The sequence below is a fragment of the Ailuropoda melanoleuca genome, chromosome 8 (genome assembly GCF_002007445.2).
Source record: "Ailuropoda melanoleuca isolate Jingjing chromosome 8, ASM200744v2, whole genome shotgun sequence".
Classification (NCBI taxonomy): Eukaryota; Metazoa; Chordata; class Mammalia; order Carnivora; family Ursidae; genus Ailuropoda; species Ailuropoda melanoleuca.
The window spans coordinates 52,290,839-52,311,798 of NC_048225.1; the positions used below are offsets into that span (position 1 = coordinate 52,290,839).

Consider the following 20,960-nt stretch of genomic DNA (forward strand, 5'->3'; position numbering starts at 1 on the left):
CCATGGAAGAACGCACGTGGAAGAATAATGGCTTAGCACAATAACCGTTTTATTTCCTCACGATCCTACAATCAGGGCTGAGATCCCCTTGGTAGTTCTTCTTCTGCTGGTTTTGTTGGGGTCACTCGCGTGTTAGGCTGGGGTCCAAGATTTGCTGGGCTACAGGATGGTTGAGATTTTCTGTCTCCATATGGCCTTACGGCCTCTCTACACGGTCTCCCCAGCCTCCATATGTGGCAGCTTCGGGATCCCAAGATTGCAAAAGTGAAACTCACCAGGCCTTCTGAAGACTGAAGACGTAGGCCTGGAACTGACCCTGAGGCACTTCTATTGCGTTCTGTTGATTAAAGCAAATCTGGATCTAATCCAGATTCGGAAAGAAGGGTGATAATGCTGGGAGGTGGGTCACGGGGGTCCAGTAGAACAGGATATCACACGGGTTGGTAGAGAAGGCTGCATATGTAAGAGACCTTCTCCTTCAGCTACCTTCTTTATGGATCTCACGATCTGGCCTCTAGCACAGTCGTCTCAGCAACCATCATAACATAGCCCCTTAAAGTCATCTTTTAGGATATATCACATTTGGAGACAGCAGTCAGGGTCCCCTTGCTCCCCAGGAATTAGTGAATGCCCGAATCCCGCTCAGACACTTTTCATCTCCATGGCTTAAGCCAAAGAATAATGGCAGAATTTCAGGCAGAGTGAGGCTGTCAGGGACGCTGACAGCAGTGGAAGGTTTCCCTGCATTTCAAATCACAGCAGGGTGGCCATTCCATCTGTGACCCGCCAGGTCCGAGGAGGACCAGGAGGACAGTTAGGAGGACATTGCCTAAGCACTGCTCCCTCAGAGTGTCGGGTCAGAAGGAAACTGTACAGGGAGGACAATTTTGAAACGTCCTGGTGTAGACGGTAGAACGCCTTTTCAGCCAAATTCCTGAGCGTACCATCTTCTACGAGGTCACCTGCTGAGAGCTGATAGCCATGGAAGAAAGTCTGCCTGAGAATATTTTGAGTCACAGCATAGTTCTAAGTTTGTCAAAGAAAGAATTTTCAAGGAAATAGTATTTCATATTATTTGATTATTACTTATTCTATGCCAGGCACTAGTCTAAGTTTTATGACGTTGACTCACTTATTCCCCACCACAAGCCTGTGAGATAGTTACCGACTCCATTTCCCAGATGTGGAAACTAAGGCTCACAGAGAGGTTAAAGGGCTTACCCCAGGCCACTTCGCTGTAAGTAGCAAAGCCGAGCTTCGAGCCTTCGCAGCCGGTTACGGACGGACGGGGCTTTAAGGCGCCCTGTGTCAGGTCCTTAACCTTATTAGGAAACCTGGCTTTTTGTCCTTCTTCACTTGAGCAGGAGAGCTGATGCCTTGAATCATCGCTCAGCTTTGGAAGATGTTGCTAAGAAGCAACTAGTTAGCACATTTCTCTCTGCTTGACGCTTCTGCTCTAAAACCTTGTTCTCTTTTCTCTGCCTCCTTGCATCTTGTGTAAATGATTACATATACACGTTGCACATATATACGTGTATATATCAAGAAACATAAATGTGTATTGTTACATCAGAATATTTTGACTAACAGGTATGCAAAATAAAATAAGGAATCGCTTTTGGAATTAAACAGTAAACACAGGAAGACTTTCCCGCTTGGCTCAACAAACACAATCACATCCATAAATACAACTGCTGGCACTTTAATAAATAAGAGAAGAATAAACACAGGACACGCGACCTCACTGGATGGCCATTTGCTGTTGCCCGATGCTGCGCTACGGACTGACATTAGGTACTGATGCATAGAGCACTTGTCATTGCAATTAGCTCCCCGCAAACACGGGGCGTTGGTATTTATTGAACAATAGTGGACATTACCGCCACTGGACATTTTCCCTTTGTGGATATCAGCCGTTGGCAGGGGCTGTCAGTGATGGACATTAGGTATTGATAAATACTAGTATCAGTGAACATCTTCTCCCTTGTGGGCATTAGCCAGCACAGAACACTGAGCATTGACGAGCAAGGCCCTATTAGCCTATGATGACCTCTCCTGTCCGGGTGGATATTAGGTAGGAGCAGAGGGTAGGCCTCTGTCCCAGGCATGCTTGGCGGCCTAGAAACACCCTGTGAGCTGGTTTGGAAGCAGGTGGTGGGTGCTAGGATCTATACCTTCATCTGCCCTCTCTGAGAGCCCTTTGGCCATGATAGTTTGGGGCCATCAGGGGGTGGTATGATAAGACCCATGGAGGGAAATTCCCAGATTTCAAAGAATAATTGGCTCCCAGAGGGATGACATTACACATGAATCCACATGGACTCTCTTCTGCCATCCTGGTCAGCACTGGGTGTTTGCTGCTTCCTTCTCTGTGTGATTAAAGTGCAGCGGGGCTGGCTTCGTGGGGATTGGGACCTTAGAAGGCCCTTGGGGTCGGTTTAATGCTCTGCTCTTGCCATCTGGAAATTCTCAGTAATTTTGAATGAGTCTCTGTATTGTCATTTTACACTGGGTCCCACAAATTACGTAACAGGCTCTGAAGCACAGAATCCTGGTCACCTGTCATGCGACCTTGGGCTGCTCTTCTCTGGGCCTTAGTCTCCGCATTTGTGAAATAGGGTCATGGGGGGCGGGGGAGGACTTTGGCTTTGATCTTTGGCTTTTCATGCTCTATGATATAGAACCAATGGTCTGATTGAAGGTATTTAGAATTGCATAACTTCCCTGATTTATTTTCAACAGAAAAATAGATGGAATCCCAGTGTTTTTTGGGTTTCTCAGAGCACCTCTGCCCACTCTGATGTGTGGGATCTGCACAGCTGGCCCAGCCACTGAAGTAGGACACGCAAGAATGACTCACCATCGGTCAGACGAAGCCAGGCCCAGGCTGGTATCCTCACCGGTATGGTGACAATATTAGCTGGGGCAGTTGCGGTGAGGAGGAAATGGTATTAGTCCAAGGAACATGTGTCAAGTAAGGGGCAGCTGTATTGTTAGTGAAATGGAGGGAGATGTGTGGGAGCCAGCCTGGGCCGTGATGACACATTGTGCCTCACTTGTCTGCCCAACCCTGAACCTCAACTGACGTGGGCTGAAGGCCTGTTCTGTGTTCGGCACCCAGAGCAAAGATCTGTGGATTAGAGTGTCGTTCTGCAACTCTACAATCGGAAACCTTTATGACATTCTTCAGTCCTGCATCAGTTATCAAAACATGAGTCTAAGACTCCCTGATTCTGTAATCTATTTCCTAATTCTGTGGTTCGATGAAGCCAGGAACAAGCATTTATGGAGTGTTTATTTTGTGTCGGGCACTATGCTTGATTCTTTACAAATGTTACTTCATTTACTCATACAGTCCCGTGGAGGGAGATATTTTCATCCCCCTTCTCCAGGCTCGGAGCGGTAAAGCGATGTAGCCAAAGTCACACGACTGGTTCATGATGGACCCAAGATTTTAATTAATCCTTTTCTGTGAACTCTAAAACGGGACCTCTGCACTCATCTTTATAATTCTATATGGTTCTAACGTCCTCATTCTCAGCTTCAGGATCCCAGGAGGGATGACTGTAACAGCATGAAGTTGGTGTGGTTAGGGGGTGGAGGTGCTGGCCGGGCAAACTGCGCAGGTTCCCCTTAGCCTCCAGGGGCCCCGGGCCTTGCTTCGCAAACCCTCGCACCGGGGGTGTCTGGCCATGTGCGGCCACATGGTGGCGCTGCGGGCTGGGAGCCTCCGGAGGGCCGCTGGCCCGCGGGGCTTCTCTGTCTGCAGGAGGCCAGGGCTGCACGGGATGCACAGTGTGACGGTCCCGTCCTCGCCTGTGGAGGTTTTGCGGATGTGAAGCTGCAGCCGAAGGCAGAGGTGGCCTGCCCCAAAACTCACGTCTTCTGCAGGCCTGGCCTCCCCACCCTGCCTTCAGCACCGCTTTGTCCCCTTATGTATGTATGTATGTATGTATGTATGTATGTATGTATTATTTATTTATTTAATTATTTACCATTTTCAAAGACACCTACATTCCATGTCCCCCCGCACCCGTCCCCTTCAAGGAGGACTTTGGGAGGGCCCAGCCTCACCGGGTTAAAGTCTCTAGGACCCGTCCCCTGCCCCTGCATTTGAAGGCTCTCTTGTCCCAGGGGATGAGGGAGGGATGGAGAACCAGTCTGAGGACTGCGAGTGCTGGGGTCTCACCCTGATACCTACTTCCATGTTGACTGATGGGTGCTTGCCGCCTGCTCATGAAGTCCAAGGGAGGGGTGGTAAGTGACATGATGGGCAAGCTTCCCAGCCACACCTGTAGCCTGAATGTTCTAGGTTCTGTGCCATTGTTCACCCATGACCCCCCTCCTCCTAGGTGTCATCCCCCTCTGTCCAGGTCCCCTTGTCTTCAGCTCTGTGGACCCACCTCCTCCAGGAAGCTTTCCTAGCCCCACCACAGGGCTCTCACAGCTCCCTGTGCAGCTCTTACGGCCAAGTATCTTCTGTGTGTCCTTCCCACTCACACTCCGAGAACATGAGTCCCCCGGCACAGAGCAGATAGCAGAAAAAACCTTGTCATTGTTGGTGATGATGGTGATGGATGTTCCCGCGGACCTTTGCCAGTTAGGACGACAACTTGGAGACAGCACAGGCATTCAGATGAGCTGGAAACCAGTTCCCGGGACTGGAAGTATGCAAACGGGAGTTAGGGTAGGCAGCAGCCAAAATGCCAAGCAGGAACCAGGTACTGCTGGAGCTCAGGAGGGAGGGGAGGGGGGACCCTAGGGAAACCTTCTGAGAAAGTGAGGGAGGAAGCAGGTCTATTAGAATGGGGAAGAGTGGAGCGGCAGAGGTGGCAGAAGGGCAAGGCAACGGAGGAACAGCCTGAGCAAAGGCACAGCTGTGCCAGGGCCTGATGTGTTCCCAGAGCTGGGGCAGCAGGGACAGGGGAGAGAAGGCCAGACAGGGTACCAGCTACAGCGAAAGGAGCAGCCACTCCTGAGTAACTGCCTCCCTCATGTCAGCTCACCGTCCAGATCCCGTGAGCCTCCTGGGCTTTTCTGGGAGAACAGGCTGCCCAGGGCTAGGCCGTGGAGTGAATGCCGGTGGAAGGATGGAAAGAGGGACTCTTTATAGTGTTTATTCAATCAAGGACCAGTTAGGTGTAGGGTGGGGCTGGTGGGGGAGGACAGAGTTCTCATTGTCCTGTGGGCATCTCTGTGGGACCAGCCCCCTGAGGCCAAATGGGCCACAAACACCTAGGCTTCCACCCAACACCTCCCCCCTCAGCGCATCCCCAGGACACAGTATTACAAAAGTGAACAAATGCAATGTTTTTCTTCTTTTACAAATGACAGGTTTCCATCCCCTGCCGGCAGGGGTGGGGGGTGGGGTGGTTGAAGTGACAGTCCGTTACAAAAGCAACAACTTTTATAAAACAAAGACTAAGGAAAGTGCCCAGGGCTGGGAAGCTGAGATGCCGTCTGGGGTGCAGCATAAACTCTGATGGGGGTACCTGCCTCCTGACGGATGGGGGAGACAGGCTGTGGGGCTCAGGGCCAGTGGGGGCGGCATCCAGGAGGCCCCTTGGGGTTTCCAGGCCTACCTCAACTCCTTGCAGTACACCTCAGGGGTCAATGGATGAATTTCCAGTCTTGATGCTGGGGGACCCCATGCCAGAGTGGGAAACTGGTAGGGCTGGGATAAGCTTCAGAGGCTTGGCGGTGAACTGACTTAACCTGGGCCACACAGCTGGTTCCGGGGCCCAGAGTCTCACCTCCGAGGCCCTTGCTTGTCCTGGGAATGACAGGGAAAGTGCACAAATGGCAGGATGGGGGAGCCCAGGAAGGGGACAAAGAGCATGATTTAGAGATGACAGAAAAGTGCAAAGGGCCTCACTGGGAGGCAGGGTGCTGGGCTGGTTACGCCTCCGCCGTGGTGCCTCAGAGTAGCCATTTTCCTTCTCTAGACCTCAGTTGCCCCGTCTGTCTCATGAGGGGGTGCACTTGACTTTTTCTCCAGCTCCTTCCATGATTAAGGTCCTACCCAGGGTTCCAGAGGAAAAGAAAAGGATGAGGTGGGCCTCATGTGCCCAGAGCAAAGAGGGGGCTACCTCGGAAAGGCAGCCCGTGCCCCTGAGTGACTGGACCGCGGGCCCAGGGGGATGCTCATCTGTGGCCTGACCTCCGCCCGGCAGCAGTGGCTCCCTTCCACCCTCCTCCTGTCACGGGTCAGGCTGGCCCAGGCCTGAGGGAAGGCACTTCGGGGACAAGTGGGGAAGGACAGCAGGGGACTGCTGTCTGGTTTGGCATCGAAGACCTTCTACTTATGGTTTGGGGGACGACACAAAGGGGCAAGACTTTGTTCCTGCTCCAAAGCCTCTCCCCAGGTCCTCAGCTCTCTTCCGAGGATGCTGCCACAGACGCCCGCAGGGTGCCCCCTGGCATTGGCACGTGAAAATATAAGTTACCCAGGCCCCAAGGGAGCCCAGGGCAGCAGTCCGTTCTGTGGTCCCAGGCTACGCCATTTGTCACAAAGTGTCGGGGCCCTTAGCAGCCGAGTCCCGGGTGTCCACGCAGTGCAGGGCCACCTTGGGGCTGGAGCCAGGCTGCCGAGGGTAGGCGCCCCCCCGCACCAGCCGCCGGCACCACAGCCCCTGGCCCGCGCGGACGCTCTGCAGCGCCGGCAGCTGGAGGGGCAGCGTGTCGGGCAGAGGCAGCAGGCCCGTGCCCGACAGGTCCAGCTCCTGCAGGGCGCCCAGGCCTGAGAACACCTCGGCTCCTGCCCACTTGAGCTTGGGGTTGCCCGACAGGTCCAAGACCTGTAAGCTCTGCAGCTCGCGGAAGCCGTAGGGCGCCAGCTGGGGGAGACCTTGCAGGCTGCCCAGTGACAGGTGCGTGAGGCCCGCCAGCCCCCTGAAGGCGCCCGGGCCAACGGCGGCCAGCGGGTTCCCATCCAGGCTCAGGTAACGCAGGGGCAGGTCCCGGAGGTCGGGTACGGCGCGCAGCCGGTTCCAGGCCAGGTTCAGGCTCTGGATGGCGGGCGCGGGCAGGCCGGTCCCCGCAGGCTGGGGCACCAGGCGGTGGAGCAGGTTGTGGGAGAGGTCCACGTGCAGCGCTGGGGCCTGACTGTGGGTGGAGAAGGCGGACACCGAGACCTCCCGGAGCCGGTTGTGGCTGAGATTCACGTCGCTCAGGGGTGAGCTGGTGAAGCTTTCCGCCGGCAGAGCCGCCAAGCCATTGTGGCTGATGTCAAGCGACTCCAGGTAGCGAAGGCGGGAGAAGGCGGTGGGCGGGATGCTGGTGAGCAGGTTGTGGCTGAGATCCAGACCAGCCAGCGTGGTGTAGCCCGGCCCGGCCAGCACCGACTCGTTCACGGTCTCTAGCCGGTTGGAGGACAGGTCCAAGTGGGCCGTGTCCAGAGGGATGGGCACGGGCACAATGTGGGGGCCCAGGCCACTGCAATCCACGCGGGTCAGGCTGAAGCTGTCGAAGAGGCCAAAGGTCTCCACCTCGCACTGGCATCCGGGGAAGCATGGCCGGGTCGTCTGGGCCCCGCTCGCAGCCAGCAGCAACAGCAGCGGGGGCAGCAGCAGGGGCCACGGCATGGTGGGGGCTGGAAAGAGAGCCACAGGTGAGGGACGGCAGAGGGTACCCCATACCAGATGGTTCTCACCCTAGCACAGAAGCCTCGAGCCGGTGTATCTAGGCATAGCTGAACGTTGCCACCACCAGTCCTGTCCTCCCAGGCTGCTCCCCCGAACACCCTGGTCCCCGCTCCTCTCTGGCCTGAGTCTCTCCATCTGTATGGTGAAGGGGTTAGGCCATATCAGCGGAGCAGAGGAACACTTTCTAAAAAAAAGATGAGCACGTAAAGGCAGGCATGCTCTGGCTGATGTAAGGGTGGGCACTTGGAACCTTCCAGGCCTGCTTACCACCCTGCTGGAACCCTCCTGGACTGGATGGGTCTTTGGCTGCCCTCTCCAGCTCTGACAGCCTCCGGTGCTCCATCCGTCTCTGCTGAGCAAGTGCTGGGTGCTGGGCGCTGCACTACCCGCCTCCCGGCGTGGTCCCACTTAACCCTCACAATGGCAGAAAGTCAAGGTGCTATTCCGTGGCCACTTCATGAAGAGGGAACTGAGATGTGGAAGGTTCAGAGAGCTATATGCACGGCCACATGTACGGGGGGAAGGACCTGGATGGAGTACAGAGGAAGCATGACGCACTGTCGTGGTGTGGCAGTGGCTGAGCCACATCTGAGACCCAACCTCCATCCCCGAGACTGAAGCCTTTCCCTGCAAGGGGGGGCCTGCAGTGACTGTTCCCACCCTACCCCTTTCGTGGGTAACAACAGCTGAGTCCCTAGTCCTGAGTCCACTCCCTGGCCTGTTCTCCAGAGGCAGGATCCTTATTCCAACTGGGGACCCTGTGCCTAGACTTTCAGATGGGTTCTGGGGACACCTATCCCAAGCCCCTTCTCCCTTGCCCTGTCCCTACCCACAGCTGATACAGCTATTATGCCCTGTTGGCCCTTCCTTTGACCAAGGGCAGGCGGCTGGGCTGGTTCCTTCATTATACAGATGAAGAACTAGAGGCTCAGAGAGGAACAGGGTTTTTTCCCAAACTAGGAAAAGCAGGGCAGGATTAGAACCCAGGCCTGCTCAATCCCAATTCCCCTCTTTTCATCTGCTTCCTCCAGCAGGACTGGGGAGGTGGCCAGTGGAGAGAGGCCCAAGAGGGGCTTTTCCCACTGACACATGCTATAACACAAGCCACTTCCCTCCCTGGCCTCAGGTTCCCTCCCTGTACAATTTTAACAGTAGCTGCCAGCGATGCCGGGCACTCCACGTATGTTGTCGCATTCATTCCTCACACCCACCCATAGCCTGAGTTCACACCCATGGCAGCTCTGTGGACAGAGGTGCTGAGGGAGGGGCTTGCAGGGGGATGAGAGAGGGTTGAGTTGTGAAGCCTCTCACAGCATGGTCTGTGGTTACCTCCCTCCTGCCACACAGCGGCCACTCTGCAGGGAGACAGAAGGCACTCAGCCTCACCCCAGCAGGTCTCTTCATCTGGGGTGGCCCTGCCCTGCCCCCCCCGCCCAGTCTTCCCCCACACCCATCCCTCCCACTGGCCCTCAGGGAGGGGTGGGTGGGGAGGGAACAGCAGGATAGCGTTACTAGCCCTACATGAAACTTTAAAGGGGCAGCCATCTGATCCGCACCCCGGCTCTGCGCAGGGTCAGCGAGAAGTGGGGCTCTTCTCTCCGCCCCCCTCCTTGTGGGCCTCTCCTCTCCCACCCCTTTCTTTTGTAGAGTCCAATTTGAGGATTAAACCCAGCCCAGGTGCATCCTGGGCTTGGTCCCAACTGAGGCAGGACAGAGTGTTCCAATGTCTGGAACCAAAAGGAAAATATTGAGTTGCTCCAGGCCCCCTTTGTTCTGCGAGGTGAGCTTCTCACCACAGAGGTTCATTACCACTCAGAGCCCCACCTTCCCGGCCCTGCCGATCTGCCCATACGCACCCTTCCTGGGGTTTAAACAAACACACACACACACACAAAGGCCCCGAGGTTACCCTTTGGCTCCCAAAGGTGATTACACAACGTGCCTATTAAATGCCAGATGGCCCCTCGTGAGCTCCTGCTTATGTAACCGGCAGCCCGAACACAGTCCAAACCCTCTCCTCCAGAGCAGGGGCCTCTTACCGGCCTCCCCAGGCCCCGCCTGTCCTCTGTACCGCAAGGCGGTCACTCCTGCCCTGCCCTCTTCACACGAGGCGATTCAACTCCCACCAAAGTGCAATGCAAACTGTGAAGAGCCGGGCACGAACGCAAGGTGGTCATCACCAGGCCACTGGAGACAGGACAGCTGATGTAAAGGGAGCGGGAGCACAGACCGAGGCCCACCCGCATAACAGCGCTGTGGGTGCTCCCCGAGCGCCCTGGACAAGGTCTGCGCCCAGCCCTGCACAGCGGCCACCTCTGCCGGGGCCCCTGTTCTGGGCCAGGCCTGGACATTCCCAGTGGCAAATGCTGACGGGGACAGTCCGAGCCGGTCCCCACGACGGCCAGTGCTGGACGCACATTCTCCCCCACATCTGCAGTCACGCCAGGCAGTCAGCAGTCTTGGGTCCATTTTAGAGGAAGGGGACGATGAGAACTGAACCCAGGCCTTGGTAACCTCCGACCTGGTTCGGCCCAAGCGCAACGTGCGCTTCTGTACTTCGCTGGGAAAGGAAGAGCGACACGGCCAGAGAGCTCAGGCCAGGCTCTGCTTGCCGCTGGCGGCTGTGAAGACGTGCGCGCCGCGGTTTTTAATACTCAGTGGCTCCGGGGCTTTCGTGAGCTCGTGGCAGAGCCCAGAGCCCTCTCCGGGGTGTCCCACGCAGTCAAGAGGAAGGAGGGGGGCGCCTGGGTGGCACAGCGGTTAAGCGTCTGCCTTCGGCTCAGGGTGTGATCCCGGCGTTATGGGATCGAGCCCCACATCAGGCTCCTCCACTATGAGCCTGCTTCTTCCTCTCCCACTCCCCCTGCTTGTGTTCCCTCTCTCGCTGGCTATCTCTATCTCTGTCAAATAAATAAATAAAATCTTTAAAAAAAAAAAAAGAGGAAGGAGGAACCCCCGAGGTGCCTTACAACTTCTTGAGGTGTGGGCCGGTGTCCCTGTCCTGGCCAGAGGAGATCCCCTCTGGGGTGACATCAGGAGGGGTGCCTTTGTGTGAGTGTCTCGGAGATACTAGGGCCTGGCACTGTGGCTCCAAGCCCTTAGCAAAAGGTCCAGGAGCCAAGGGGAAGGCAGAACTTTCTCAGGGGGAGACTGAGGGAAGATAAGGAATATTCTGGCCAGGGGTGCGGCTCTTTAGAGTTCACAAAAGGCCTTTGCTGTTTGGATGGCACGAGGGCCACAGAGCAGGGCATGCCACCAGGCACTGGAGTGATGTGGAGTCTGTGACCCATCGTGCAGTGACTTGTCCACGGCCCCTAGTGAGGGGGTGGTGGCCCATGTTCAGGCTCTGGTCTCCTGATTCCACACTAGGGCTTCCCAGCCCGCTCAGGATGGCCGTTGAAGTCTCCTGGGGGTCTTACGGAGTCCATAAAAATCATGCTCAGAAAAGTCGGCAGCCTCATAGAGGGGGCTGATGCCATAATGTTAGGTATCATAAGGATAAATTGCATGTCTAGGAAAATTATAACTATGCATTAAAAAAACCCCACATACAACCAACCCAAATCCTAATTTTGGAAAGTCTAGAAGAAAATATATCCACATAACAGTAGTTTTTCTTTAGATGGTACAACTTTGAGCGATTTAAACATGTCTTAATCTTCTTTTCTCCCCCTATTTCCTCTTACAGGAGAAATATATATAAAACACACTGACAAACATACTCACAGAGCTTCCTAAAAGACCATGGCCATCTCTGCTTTCTCCGATCTTGGCTAGCCACAATCTCTGAGCCTTAGTCTCCCCATCTGGAAAATGGAGATGTGAATAGCCAGCTCACAGGACTGTAGTGGAAACGAAATAGAATGGTGGCAGTGAGGCCCCTGGCAGGCTGCCTAGTACATGGGAAGACTGCAGTGTGGGTTACCCTGCCTTCCCCCACAGACAGGGAGCAGGTGGGTGGAGGCCAGCAGGCAGGCCTGACCCATCTCTCTTCCTCCTTCCTTTAGCTTACACATATGGAACATGTCAAAGCTCTTATGGGCATCCCCTGGGGGAGCAGTTCTTTCCCAGAAGGTACACTGTTTCTCCACAGGGCTGCTGGATCTGAGAAGGGATGAGTAATGTTGAGTTCCCCTTGATGGAAACCACCAGAAACCTTGGGTGCTAACTGGCAGTGTGAACCAGGCGAGTCACTTTACCTCTCCGGACCAGTTCCCTAGACTATGAATCTGGGATGGTGATGCTGGCCCCATCGGCCTTAGAGAAGATGGTGGGTGTGAAGATGAGACTGGGAAGCTGAATCTTCCCGTGGAGAAATGAGGCCCCGGGGGGTGGAGGCCACATGATGGAAAGAACGCCTTTTGATCAGACCTATAGCCATATCCGCTGTGGAGGTCTTTGCTCAATCACAGCGCCCCTTCCTGGGGAAACTGCACAGCGCCCCAGAGCTTTTCCTGACATGGTGCTCTAGGAGGCCTCTGCCACCGGTCAGGGGTAGCCCTCCAGATGTCATTCTGGGATCCATTCCCTCTGATCAGTTCGGCTCTGAAAGAGCTATGATCCTGGCAACTTCGGGAAGTGACTTCCTCTCTCTCAGCCGTTTCCTCACCTAAAATGAAGACAACACCACCTTCCTCAAGGGGTCGTTGTGAGGACCAGAGACCACAGCGCCAGGACTTGGCAGACGTGCGATTGATGAGTGCTTGTGCCTCTCCCCCGCTGTGGGGCAGGAGTCCCCCAGGGGCCCTCCCCCATCCCCTTCACCACTCTCTGGGGGTGAACGGGAGGCAACAGGACGACTGTACATGGTGACAAGACTGACCCTGGGGGACAGTCAGGAGCCCCAGCCTGGCCTGCTCACACCTGTGGACGAGTCCCCTCTCCTCTTTGAGCCTCAGCTCCTCCGGCTTCGCGGTGAGAGAGAGGTTTAGCCCAGACTGTGCAGCTCCAGTGTCTCAGGACGTCAACACGTACCAGAAGCATTCACTAAATCTCTACCGAGTGCAGGGCACCGTGCGAGGCCATGGGAGGTGTATGTTGGGTGGGGGTGGCGGGACAAGGCCCCCGTCCTCACAAGGCTTACAGACCAGCAGTGGGACAGGAGAGCAAGTCAGAACAAGATTGCTAACACCTGACTTGGACCCAGAAGAACCAGATTCTAGTGCCCAGCATTCATCTGTGTGACCTTCACAGTTTTCTCTCTGAGCCTCGGTTTCCCCATCTGTGTAACGGTACGGACTCTGCCTCCCTCTGGGACCTGTGATCCACCCTGGGGAGAAAGGGAGAGGCAGACAGGTGACCACCATCTAAGGAAGGGAGGAAAGGGATCTTTGGCCCAAGATGTAGCACTTCTTCTCCAAACCCCACCCTGCAGATAAAAGACCCTGGTCAGCCAGCCTACAGAACACGAGGGCTTAGAAACTACCCACCCTGGGTTAGGGGCACATAGCATAAGGTCCTCTGGGCTGGGACCAGGAGTTATTCCTTGGTGACTGTGACTCTAAGGAAAGTTGGCTGATGGCCCTGAGAGGTCAGAAGCAAGAGCCACATGGTTATTTACTAACAGACTCGAGGCAGCTCTCCTTCCCAGCGAGGGCCTGCTCAGACAGCCCCCAGGACAGCTGTGGCCACATCACTCCCCTTCTCAAAGCCCTCCCAACCTCTCCTTTTACCTACAGACATCAAGTTCACCCTGCCACAGAGGCACGCTGTCCCCACGGTCCTCCCTCCCCCAGCTGAGCCCCCATCTTGACCTGAACCTACGGTGAGGAGCTCTGAACAACTCTTGGCCCTTGCTCGCACCTCCTCAAACTCGGAGAATTCAGGGTGGGGAACTGGAAGGTCCCCAGAGATCATGGGAAACTGAGGCCCAGAGGGGGTAGTGACAACAAGGAAACGGCAGAGCAGGGCCCAAGACCCGGGTCCCCACGCCTGACTGCGGTGCCCGCATCCACCTGGCCTGCCGTGGCCCTGGCCGAGGAACAGAGCCTGTTCTGTCCACTCGGGCCCCAGAGCTGCGGCTCCCACCCTGGGCCTCTCACGCCGTCCACGTGCCTCCTTCAGGTGCATACGGACTGCATTCTCTCCTGTGATTTACCTGCCTGTCTCCTGACTTCAGGTGTGAGCGGCTTGGGCCGTGACCCTGCCTTCCTCACCTGTTCATCCCTTCTGCCCGCTGGGGTCAGAGCCAGGCCGGGAGGCCATGGTGGACACTCGGCTGAAGGAGCAGGCCAGCAATTCAGGATTAGCTGCAGCACTCAGACCCAGGTGGAAGGCCAGCCCCAGGCCTGCACACCTTAGCAAGTGCCAACCTTGTTGGGTCTCGGTGTCCTCGATAGGGGCGATGACAAGGGGTTGGTCAAAGCATTATGGGATAGCGCGTGAAACACTCAGCTCAATGTCTGCCACATGCTAAGTGCTCCATGTGTGGCAGTTGATGACGGCGATGAGTCATTAAGCTTCCAGAAGGCAATGGCCGTGTCATTCTTCTTTATGTCCCCCCCCCCCAAGGACCCAGCACGGTGCCAAGCCCCCGGCAGGTCTGTGACTGCTTATACTAACATTCTCTGGGCAGCGTGCTGGTTGGCTGGCCAGGCCCCAAACTCCCTCCTTCTCTGAGGCCGACCTAGAGCTCAGGGTTCTGCTTAGGCCTTCCTGGCCCCAGGTGCCTACCCCTGGTGCCCTACCGCAGCATTTCGGGGCCAAAGATCTGCCAGCTCCTCACCACAACTGCAAGAGGGAGTCGCTGGCACAGGCAGAAGGTGGGTGGGAGGCTGAGCCTTGGGCTGGACCAGGGCTCCAGCACCCACCTGAGACAGGCCGCTCAGTGCTGAGCTGCCTCCCGCCCTGTTCTCTCTGCCATCAGCTCACTCAGGCCGATGCCAGCGAAATCCCCAGGTGGAAATTCCACGAACGTCCTGCCCCCCCCCCACGTCAGCTCTGGAAACGTAAGGCAGAAAGAATTTCAGGGCCTTGAGGGCTGACTCTCCCTACAGAATCGCTAATGCCACACATCTGTACCAACACGTCAGCTCACCCCGCACCTTCTATGCCGCCATCTTGTTTCTACCTCATCACAGTCCTTGACCATGGGGATCACTGTCCCTATTTCTGCAGACGAGACTGATAGTCTTCAGCTGGGTCATAGAGGAACCAGGTCTCAAACCCAGACATCTGAGCTCCAAATCCCTCCTTATACCACTGGGACTCAACTTACAAATGGGCCTGTGTGGGCGACGGCTAGAGCTGATCGTGCTGGACTGTGATTACGTTTCCCTGTCTGTCCTGCGAACAGGGCTGGAGTCGCATCGATGTGTATGTCCTTGGGCTGAGCACTGGAGCTGGCAGAGTGGGTAACACAGGGAGAGGCACCAGGCATGCAGAATACTACCACTGCACCAAAGCACTGCACTTAACCTTTCCGCCGCCTCCACTATGATCCGTTCAGTCACCCTGCAGGATCACAGGGTGGCTGGCACTGTGTCTCTCTTACAGCTCCGTGAAGAGACCCGGAGGGGTTTGGTGCTCTGCCCAGAATCACACAGCCAGTGAGGACAGGGGCTGGACTCAGGCTCCAGGTCCTCTGACAGCCAGTGCCTGGCCTCCTCTATGACATTATCCCTGGCACAGTTGGGCCCAGCGACCTTGCCCGAGGAGGATGATCTATAGGGAAATGGACAAGGCTCCCAAGACTATTTCCTCCGTCCAGCACGTCTTCTTCCTGAAGCTTGCCAAGTTGCCTTCGCTGGAAGGCAGCCTGTGTGGACTCACGGGGAGGCAGTCTGGGGCGAGGGGATGGGTTTTGCAGCCAGGTGGACCGGACTCCAACCCGAGAGCCTCTCCTGCTGCGAGGCTTGCGTGTGCCCTCACCCGAGTCCGAGCCTTCCTCTGTAGTGTGGTGAGAATTTTGGTATTGCTCCCAGCAGGTCACTGGGATGATTACACAAGGTAAAATGAAGACACAGTCCCGGGCCTGGCGTGCAATGTTGCTCATTGCATGTGGGTTCCTGCCCCCTCATGACTGCTTTCAGGGGATCTGAAGGTGAGGCAGGGGCAGAGTTTAAAGAATCCGAAATGCATCTGGAGCCTTGGATTCTCTCCTGGTGCACCATCCAGGGCCCTGTCTGCGCTACGAACGCTGACCAGGATCTATCAGGGAATTGGGAAGGGGGTTTGGCAAAGTTGCAGAAGCCAAAGCAGGCTGAAGCAGGTGTGTCATCTGTGCACCAGGAGGACAGAATGAGAATTGGCGGCTATCCCTGGGTCACCGTCTTCGCCTCTCTCACCCCGCAAGCCGGGCAGTGACCTCGCCCTGCCCCGGTTCGGCTCTGGCGGCCTCCTGGCCTGGACCGCTACAACAGCGTTGTTCCTGGCCCCCTGCCTCCAACTGTCAGCCTTACTGGGCGCCACAGTACAATCCCAACAGAAGACTGGGACCTCACCATTGCTCCCACTTGAAACCCATCCCACAAAGACAGCTTGCCAGACTAGAAGCCTGGCTTGCTTCTAGGGCCCCACGCCTTTGCACAGGCTGTTCTTCTGACAAAGATGAGAAGATGGCAGAGCTGCCTTTCTTTTCTTTGTTTACCATGCACTGTCGCCCTAGGCTCCCCTGGCCCCTGGGCTGCTCATGTCAAACTATGATACACTTCGTGGTCTGTGACCATCTTTGGATCGGTGTCCTCCTCATCTCCTGTGTGGGGCCTGGCCACACGAAAGGGGATAAACCAGATGAATAAAATGTCTTGGACAGAAAGCTTCCTCCTGCTTGGTGAGGATGAAACTGGCCCAAGCTTGCAGGAGACTCTGGGCTTTGCCAGGTGGTGAAATCAGGTTGAGGACCACAGGTGAAGCTGTCTCTGCCTCCATTGACAGTGCAATCCAACACTGTAAGGCACAGCACAAACTCGTCCCATTTCGTTAGCACAGGTAACGCATCATCCTATTTGGCATTCACAATGGATCAGTGAGACAGGAATTACTGCTGCTCACATCTGAAGGATGAGGAGACAGAAGCCGAGGTAAAGTTACTTGCCTAAGCTCACAGAGCTAGGAAGCCATGGAGCGGGAGTAAAATCTAGGTTCTTCACTCTAACTGTGCCTGCAGAGTGGTCTCCCAGTCTCCAGCACTGCCCACAAGCCAGAAGAAGTTTTCTTGGAATTACCAGTCCCACCCTGATATGCCAGTTTAAATGCTCCAGCAGCTTTCCACCACCTGGAGATTCAAATCCCAGCTCTTCCGCCTGGCATTCAAGGTCCTCATATTTGGCCCCTCCTCTCCCTCCCAGCGGAATTCCAATCCCCACCCCACCCCACCCCACCACACACCTTACATCTTATAGTCCACAAGGCTGACCACCTCTGTGCTGTTATCAGAATACACCTCTGTGCTAGACACTTCCTGCTTCCCTGGCACAGTCCCCTGGCCTCCCCCCACAGCTGCATTCCAGCCTTCCTTTCCCGGGCTGCAGGGGCTCCAGGCCCACCTCACTTCATCCCTCCCTAACTTCAAAGCCACCTCTCCCCATTCAATACAGCAAATTACTGCCTGGGAACTGCTCAAGACAGAATGGAGGTGTGTGTTAAACATCAAAGTGTTTCCAGGTTCTGGGGTCTCAACCAGTCAGTCACAACAGAAAGGGAGGGGAGAAGTTGTCCACACCTTCCTTTCCAGAAGGGAAACTGAGGCCCGGAAAGGAAAGTGCCCACGGTTGCCTTCTTCCCAGGTGAGTGGCTCGTGGCCCTCCTTCACATCTGCAGCATCCCCAAAACTCTAGGTTAAAGGCTGGGCCAGGGTTGGGGGGCGGTGAGGGGGCAGGGAAGGGAAGGTGTTAGGGCTATCTCTTCGACTCAGGATCAAAGGCCCAGCAGGCTCCCACCCCTCAGCGCTCCCTCTCGGGTCAGACCTAAGGCTCCGCAAGTCTGGACTTATCTGAAGGGTAGAGCAGGCAGGGAGGAAGGATCGGAGAAGTTCCTGAGTCACCTTCTCAAGTGTGGGCGGCACGGCTCTCAGGCCGAATCCCGCAGCGCGGGTAATCCCGACTGCGCGCTCGGCACCCAGAGGGAGTTCTCTCGCCCCCAACCAGAGCAGGGTGACTGCGACTCCGACTGGCTTAGCAGCTCGCTCAGAGCCGGACTGTGGGCCCGTGGCGTCCCACTGGGAACCAGTAAGTGCCGGGATCCCAGAAGCCGTCGCCTCCTCACCTACTGGATCGGAGGGCTGCTCCCCCCACCCCCCCGGGGGCGGGACGCCAGCAGAGAGCGGATCTCAAAGCGGAGCCGGCGGCTGGGGCCGGCCTCTCGCCAAGCAGACACGTCTCTCTCGGTCACATACACTCCCTCTGAGAAGCGCGGNCCCCCCCCCCCCCCCCCCCCCCCCGCCGGAGCCCAGGACAGGCCGCTTACCTCTCTTCTCCCAGCTGGGTCGGCTGGGGTGTCCGGCACGCTCCGCCCAGCCCTGGCCTGGGCTACTCCCCTAGGGCGGCTGATCACCCCCCCCCATCCTATTCCATCCCCTCGCGGCTCTAAGGACCCCAGGAGGTGAAGGAGGGGAGGGCTGCCAGCGCCCCCGCCCCGGCTGCAGCAGGAGGGGGACGGGGGCTGTTGCCGGAGGGACCAGGAGAAAAGTTTGAAGTCAAGTCGGGGGCCCGGGTGGACAGCAGGGGAGCGAGGAGTTGGGGCGGTGTCTGGCTCTCGGCGCGCACACACTCCACGGACATCCAACCCAGACACGTCGACAGGCACAGACCACGTACGCGGACACACGACGATGAGCCCACCCACACCCACAACCAAACGCGGGCCCACAAACCGTGGACACAGGCACGAAACAGCCACACAAAGCCAAGGACACACAAAGGCGCGGGCAGATGCACGTCCCTGGATCCAAATCTACAAAGACCCACAAACGCGTGATGCACGTGTCCGCACAAAGACCCCAGAGGCGCCGGCCCCCGGCCCGCGCCCAGAGCCTTTGTCTCCTGGAAGCCCTCTCCCCTTGGTACGGGTTCCCTACCCCGGCCGAGCCCCGGGCGCCCCGCAGCCGCTGCCGACGCCCTGGATCCAGGAAAAGTTGAGGGGCCCGGGGACCGCCCCCAGGGTCCAGCGCCGCCCGCCCGCCCGCCGGATGGGGCCGCGAGGTTGAGGTCGGGGGCTCCGGANCCCTGGCCCGCCGCCCAACGACCTAGGGAGTGTCGCCAAAGTGCCGGCTTTCCCGGCGCGCGCCCGCCCTTCCCCCCACCCGCCTGCGAAGCCCTAGCCTTGCCCGGGTTCCACCCTAGGGAGCGTCTCAAAAGTGCGCACGCAGCTCTCGCCCACTCCAGTCGGCCTCGCTCCCAGCTTCCTGCAACCGGGATCCCTGCCCCCTCCCCCAGAGCGCCTGAGCAACCTCAGCAGATGGCCGCACGGTCGGGAACATCTGGAGGTCGCGAGAGTGCGTGCGTGTGCGTGTGTGTGTGTGTGTGTGTGTGTGCGCGCGCGCCCGCGCGCGCGAGTCAGAGAGAGAGGGTGGGGGACGTTGGTAAGAAAGAGATTGGGTGGGTGAGGGTTCCTCTTTTCACGTTCATCCCCTCTTTTTTTTTTAAATGAGTGAAAGAGGTCCAGAGACATTAGTGAGAAGCAGACTGGCTCAAAGACGAACCCGCAGAGGGAGAGAGGCAGGCTTCCGCAGAAAAACTAGCCGGAGAGGAGAGGGAACGCAGCACTTTTTTTTTCTGAAGGGAACCGTGGACTTCTGGTCGGATTTCTAAGAAGGGAAACTGCGTGTGTGACCAGGCACCATTTATTCCTCCCTCTGCAGCTCATCCTCTCTTCACCCCCTTTATGTTTATAAGGTCAGGAAGGCATCCAAAAACAAAACAAAACAAAACAAAAACTTTTAAAAACGGGGATTGGGAGAGAAATTGCCTGGTGGATGCATTTCCAATGTGGGGCTAGGGCTGGGGCTGGGGAGGGGGGTGAGTTTGAGTCTCCCGGTCAACACACCTAGACAAGTTGTCAGGCACCCCAGAGGTATCAGGCCCAGGGGTGGAAGGAGGCTTTGGTCTTGAACCCTGGACCTCCCAGGAACCCCCTGTTGTGGAGAGAGCCCCTGGGTGCAGAGATTGGGCAATGTTCCCCCTGCAGTAGCCCAGACTTGCACTCCCAGTCTTTTTGCTTCTTATTTCTTGATTACTTTTTTTTTTTAATTACAAAAAGTTGCTTGGGCTTGTGTGTGTGTGTCTGTCTGTCTGCCTGGGGAATGAGGGAGGTACATAGAGATGGGGAAGGAGGAGTAGAGGCCGCTAGTCCAGCCTCAGGGCAGCAAACCGGAATCTGCTACCCAGAGCACAAAGTGCTCTCGAGAGGCTTCCCCTGCAGCCAGTCACTGTGTAGGTCCTGTAGGCGGTGCTCACCTGGGTGAGACCCCCAGACCCTGCCCATTAGGGAGGTGCGGGGAGAAGGCTGGGAGCCTGGTCTTATCAGTGTGGGACCGGAAGAGCTCTCCTCTGTCCTCTGCCTCTGCCCATTGTCCTCCCCCAATTAGAAACCCAGCTGCCCGAACTAGGAGGCCGGAGGGCCAAGCAGCCAGACTTCTCATCAGTGTTTGAAATTGTACTCCTTTGCGTCCAAGTCACTTCCTCACAGTTGAGCTCATAATAAATGCGCAGCTGAGATTCAACTCTGCACCCCTAATCACTCTCTGTGCAGCCTGGTGCCCTCAGGAGGACGTAGAGCCCTTCCCAGACCCTTCTCCCTGCCTGGGGGAGGAGACCCCAAGAAAGCATTTGGTGAGGGCCCTGAGCTTGGACGAGGTTTAGAGCCCCGCCACTGCCCAGCTTGGCGTGATCTTAGGCAAGTGGCCTGTGCTCCCTGAGGTTCTGCAGCTGCAAAAGAGGCTGTGAGGAGAAGTGAACAGGGTGACTTAGTAAAGCAGCATCTGGCTCGCAGGAGGCACCATCCTGCAGTGTTAATTGCCAGTATTCTTATACCTAGACGTCTCCCACCAGGGATGTGTAGAGGCAGGCTTGGGAGGGGAAGGGACTGGGGAATGGCCATCTGACTCTCTAGCCCCCTTCCCTGTGGGGGAGGGGGCTTTCTTTCAGTACAATCCCCCTGGGCCCTGGCCTGGAGACTTTCATCCTCCCCTCCCTTGATGTGGAGTTTCTGAGTGAGGCTCCTGCTGGGCATCTGAGAAATGGAGATAAATAATCAACAATCAACTCCCCCCAACTCAGGGGGTGGGGGGAAGGGGGATGCTAACTCCCACTGACCTTTGTAGGCAGGGCCTAGCTGCCTGGGCTGGAAGGATCCAGGTTCCTGCAGTGGGCTCTTCACCTA

The 20,960-nt window shown here is 56.7% G+C and overlaps 1 protein-coding gene across 11 annotated transcripts; it reads right to left on the reverse strand.

Moving 5' to 3' along the window:
- Nucleotides 1-4,044: 4,044 nt before the first annotated feature.
- On the reverse strand, nucleotides 4,045-18,811 carry TSKU (tsukushi, small leucine rich proteoglycan). 11 transcript variants are annotated; one of them, XM_034666295.1, is made up of 3 exons: nucleotides 18,048-18,625; nucleotides 7,911-8,170; nucleotides 4,047-7,591 (listed from the first exon to the last, which is right to left on the reverse strand). In XM_034666295.1, the coding sequence occupies exons 2-3, from the start codon at nucleotides 7,984-7,986 to the stop codon at nucleotides 6,507-6,509; spliced, it is 1,161 nt and encodes a 386-aa protein (XP_034522186.1). In that variant the 5' UTR covers nucleotides 7,987-8,170; nucleotides 18,048-18,625; the 3' UTR covers nucleotides 4,047-6,506. The 11 variants fall into 11 exon arrangements, with proteins under 11 accessions (XP_034522193.1, XP_034522186.1, XP_034522190.1 ...); XM_034666299.1 differs by lacking the exon at nucleotides 18,048-18,625 and adding an exon at nucleotides 17,626-17,832; XM_034666297.1 differs by lacking the exon at nucleotides 18,048-18,625 and adding an exon at nucleotides 14,687-14,843.
- Nucleotides 18,812-20,960: the final 2,149 nt, after the last annotated feature.